The following is a 4,823-nucleotide window of genomic DNA, read 5'->3' as shown; positions in this document are numbered from 1 at the left end:
ACGACACACACACACACACACACACACACACACACACACACACACACACACACACACACACACACACACACACACACACACACACAGAGAAGTGGGAGGAGAAGTGAGAAAAAAAAAAAGAATTTTTTTAAAAATTCATTTTGCCTTTTTTCTTTTCTTGTCTTCTTTTTCTTTTTTTCCTTCAACTTCGTTTAACAATTGAAAATTTTTTAAATGAAAGAAAAAAAAAAGCGAAAATTTGGGTGAGGGAAAGCAACGAAATTTTTCTTTCATAAACGTATTGAGTAATCAAAAAATTGTAATTGTGATCAGAGAGAAATTGAAAAATGAATGAATGAATTGGATTGGATGAAAAATAAACTATCATTGAGCTTTTCTTTTTTTTTTTTTTTCTCATTCAAAGATCAACGATTAAATTTGAAAAAGAAGGAAAAAAAAAATGACAAAAACGAGAAATATGACACAAAATTGAATTGAAGAATGGTTCGCTACTTTGCAAAGATCATTTTTAAATAAAAAAGATGAAGACAGGAGAGGGGGAGGGTAAGGAAGAGGAAAAAAAAAAAAGGAAAAAAATTGTCGAAAGGAAAAAAGACGAAGGATAAATGAAGGAGACAAATGACTGAGTGGGTGAGGAGAAGAATGAATAATGACAAAGATTAAAGTTTTTTCCGCTTGTGCTTTTTGGAGGACAGCTCCAATGAATAACGATGCTTTTTTTCCCCCATCTTTACAATTTTCATTTTTTTCCTTCCTCTTTTTTTCTCTTTTTTTTTTTTTTTTAAATTACTGTTAAAAAAAAAGAAAGAAAGGGGAAAAAGCCAATTATTGCAAGAACAGAAAGGAAATCATTTTTAAATTGCATTTTAATTAATTCTTCTCTTTCCACAAATTCATGATTCTTTTGAATTGTTGAAGCGACTCACATGTAATAAGTTATAGATGTAGTAGTTCCGGCTCATTCTCACATGTTATAAGTCATAGATGTAGTAGTTTCGGCTCATTCAGGATTTATCCGGATCTTTTTTCATTCAATATATCATGTAGTAGTTCCGGCTCATTCAGGATTTATCCGGATCTTTTTTCATTCAATATATCCCTGTATTGTTTAGTACATTTAATCTATATCCTCGATTTACTTGTCGTTTGTTTAGTAATGTTATCCATCGTTTTTTTTTTGATCTATCTGTCATATTAGCCAGATTAAATAAGCGACAAATGTTCAGTTTTGTTTTAAAATTTTCATCAAAATATTCATAGAAACATTCAAACATTTGTTAAAATAATAGCATGAGTAGTTTTTACCTTTATTTTATCCTTAACAGCAAATAAATAAGTATATTTGAGAAATACCTGATTATTTACATGTTAAGATGGACAGGATCAATGGGCGGAGAGGTAGTAGAAAATGACCCATAGTGGCCTTTTTACCAATAGGTCAACAACAAAAGTCTATTTGAGGTTTGGCTAGGAGCGGAATAGTACACAACAAAACTATCCAGCTGATTGTTTACCGCTTGTGCCATACTATTACTATATAGGCTATGCGCCAAGTCCAATTTTTGTTGTTTATGGGATGGCCATGTAGACAAGATGACCTCAAATATAATTTCCAATCCACTTCGTTTGTTGTTTTTCAGTAGGACTGCTGCCAAACAGATGATATTGTTGACGTTTTACGCTTTCATCTTTTCTTTTCAATGCATTCTTTTTACAGATGTTTGTCACCTTTTCTTTCTCTCACTCTCACTCTTATTCCCTCCCTCTTATAATCATTTCTTGTCTACCCTTTAAATGATCCACATTCTATCAATAAATATGCTTCATTCCATTTCTCTTCTTCCATACTGTAACTCCTTCTTTTTTTTTTCCCCATTTTGCTGAAAAATATTGTTGTTGTTTTTTGATTCCGCCCATTGACCTCGAGAAATCTCCTATGATCGTTTTTGATCTTTGATCTAGTGAGAAAAAAAAAAGAAAAAAAAAACAAAACAAAACATTGTGAGTAATATCCTTATCATCATCTAGTAGTTCTTCCCATCTGTTCATCCTACCAATTTTCCTCGAATATTTCTCCTGATGCATTTATCATTTATCTTAGTTTTTCCTCTCCTCGGGAGGAAAACTTTCCGTTCACAATGATTCATACTGTTACTACGATCAATAATTATCATAACGAGAACTACAGAATCCATGATCAAACAGAAATGTTTAAAAAGCTACCAGTTAACTGAGGTAATGATTACTTCTCTTACTTTACCAATGAATTATTACTGGGAAATTTCATTTACCGTATACGGAATATTTCAATAAAAATGTAAAACATAGATAAAAGTAATGGGAATTATAGGAAAAGTTAACGAGAAATGACATAGATTACGTTAAAAAAAAAAAATTACATCGTCATATCACTCTTTTTTTCTCTCTCTCTTTCTCTCTCTCTCTCTCTCTCTTCCTCTCTCTTTCGCTCTTTCCTAATTATCAACAGATGATTTCGAAATAAATAAAAGGTATACTGTCTCTAATTATCGCTTATTATATTTGAAATATTTTGAAATATAATTAAACAATATGCGGTTGAAAATAATTTTGGTTAAATGTATATGATTGCAATTTGCTTGTTGATAATACTTTAGGTATGATTTGGCATTATATGAGCTGGAGCAAATTAGTAAGCTAAAGGTAATGAGTATGGAAAAGAAAAAAAAAAAAAGGAAGACTACATTTTATAAGCGATTAAACTTTCAGGACAATTAATTTTCCGAGATGAAGTAAACAGACAGTGAAAATACTGATAAATATTGATAAAATATTCATTTTTCCTGTAATAATTCACCTATAGTTTTCTAAATTCATTTGCATGCTTAATTAGATAAAGATAATGTTGAGAAAACAGGATACCACTTATTGTTTATCACTAATTATGTGGTCAAATATTGATAAAATTAACTAATCCGAAATTAATTACTGGAAAGATTAATTATCGTCGTTTGTCAACCCTTTTTCACAACAAAAAACATCGAAAACAATAAAATGAAGTGTAAACAAAATCAATTGCTACTCTTAACATTAATAATTAAAGGTTATTAATTATTTTGTAACGTAATTACAACATGATTAAGGTAGCAAAAGAAATTATTATAAAAACACGATAACAAAAGTTTGAAAAAAGTTTTTTCAATTTTATAATTTTTATATTTAAATTAATGCTAACAAGTATTTAAGTTTACCAATTTCTATTCTAAACAAATTCTAGTCATTCCTTGTTTGTTATTCATTAATTGTTAAAAATGGAAAAATTATTTTAGGATTAAGTTTTTTTACTTTTTTTTTTAAAATTATTAATCGATTTAGCATACGATGTCTTACTGTATTTAAGGTTACTAAGTTTTAAGTGTTAAAGTTTTTTTCAAAATTATTAATTTATATTAGGTAAAATGATTGGATGGGACAATTTTAGATGCTATATGCAAATATTCAGTCCTAATATAATATACCATAATCCTTACACTATATAATATATTCTTATGCATAATTTATTATTAATATCAATAATCAATTAACTAATATAATGTTTTTAGCATTTTGATATTTTTTACCAAGTTTTTTGCATAATTTATAACAATAACTTTATGTAATATTTGATACTGTGCTTTCGTTAAATTTTTAAATGTAAAAAATACTTTTAGCATAAAAGGAAACATTTTAAATATGCAAAATTTAATTTTTATTCAAATTCGAAATTTATTTATTTATTTTTTTCAATCAAAATATTGTTACCGTAATGGCTAACATCCTTGATACATGTTTCCTCTAGATGTCTAACTGGTCAGCACTTAGCAATTATTATCAGTTTTGGTGAGAGATAGAGTGGACATGTGCAATGGAAAGGAAAATAGTTCATGGACAGTCAGCTAAAAGCACATACTGATGTACTGTTTTTCCTATTTCTAACTGTATAAATCTCTCTAAAATCCACGTTATTTTCCTCGTCAAATCATTACTGTTTGTATGGATTTCTTCCTGCAGTTATGCGGTACTCGAAGAGAAAATGTTATAGTAAGATAAATTTGAATAAGGAAACATTTAACACAATGTATGTTTCCTTAACATTTATGAGCTACTGTTATTAGCCTAAATTTCATGAATTATTACGGTATTTCGGGTAGTTTTGAATAGATCTCAATGTCCTCCTTGACCTTTTTCTCCCTCATTGACCTCTTTTTCCACCTGATGACATAAGAATGGCCTCCTTATTTTTTGATGCCAAAGATAATTCAGAAAGGATCGAGCACGAAGCAATAGTAATATTCCAAATAATGCAAATCAAACAACAATATGACTTATTTGTGAATTAAAATAAATAATTGATTTAAGTGATTTAAATGCACAGCTAATTGTCAATCGTCAAAGTAAGAAGGAAAACTGAATAAGAATTCCTGGAATAACTTTTATCGTTGATTTTAATTCCTGAAATAATTGTTGTCATTTTATTTTAATTCTTGAAATAACTGTTATCATTGATGGATTTTAAAACAAAAAAAGTTAATAATTTTAGATACAGGAACTGTTGTTGAGGAATCATTACAAATTATTGTTATTTTTCCGACACTATTAAAAATTATCCAAGTTTTAAGCTTTATTAAAATTATCTCTGGTAATCATAATATAAGAGGGAATTTAAATGATAAGTAGCAAAAATAATGATAATGATAATGACAATGATAATAATAATAATAATAATAATAATAATAATAATAATAATAATAATAATAATAATAATAATAATAATAATAATAATAATAATAATAATAATAATAATA

The 4,823-nt window shown here is 27.9% G+C and overlaps 1 protein-coding gene across 1 annotated transcript; it reads right to left on the bottom strand.

Moving 5' to 3' along the window:
• Positions 1-1,427: 1,427 nt before the first annotated feature.
• Positions 1,428-2,195, bottom strand: LOAG_12696 (hypothetical protein; the record flags this gene model as incomplete). Its single annotated transcript, XM_003148208.1, has 2 exons — positions 1,428-1,598; positions 2,055-2,195. The coding sequence occupies 2 exons, from the start codon at positions 2,193-2,195 to the stop codon at positions 1,428-1,430; spliced, it is 312 nt and encodes a 103-aa protein (XP_003148256.1).
• Positions 2,196-4,823: the final 2,628 nt, after the last annotated feature.

The sequence above is a fragment of the Loa loa genome (genome assembly GCF_000183805.2).
Source record: "Loa loa unplaced genomic scaffold supercont3.93, whole genome shotgun sequence".
NCBI classification, from domain to species: Eukaryota; Metazoa; Nematoda; class Chromadorea; order Rhabditida; family Onchocercidae; genus Loa; species Loa loa.
The sequence above is the reverse complement of the archived record's forward strand: the minus strand, read 5'-3'. Positions and strand labels throughout refer to the sequence as shown.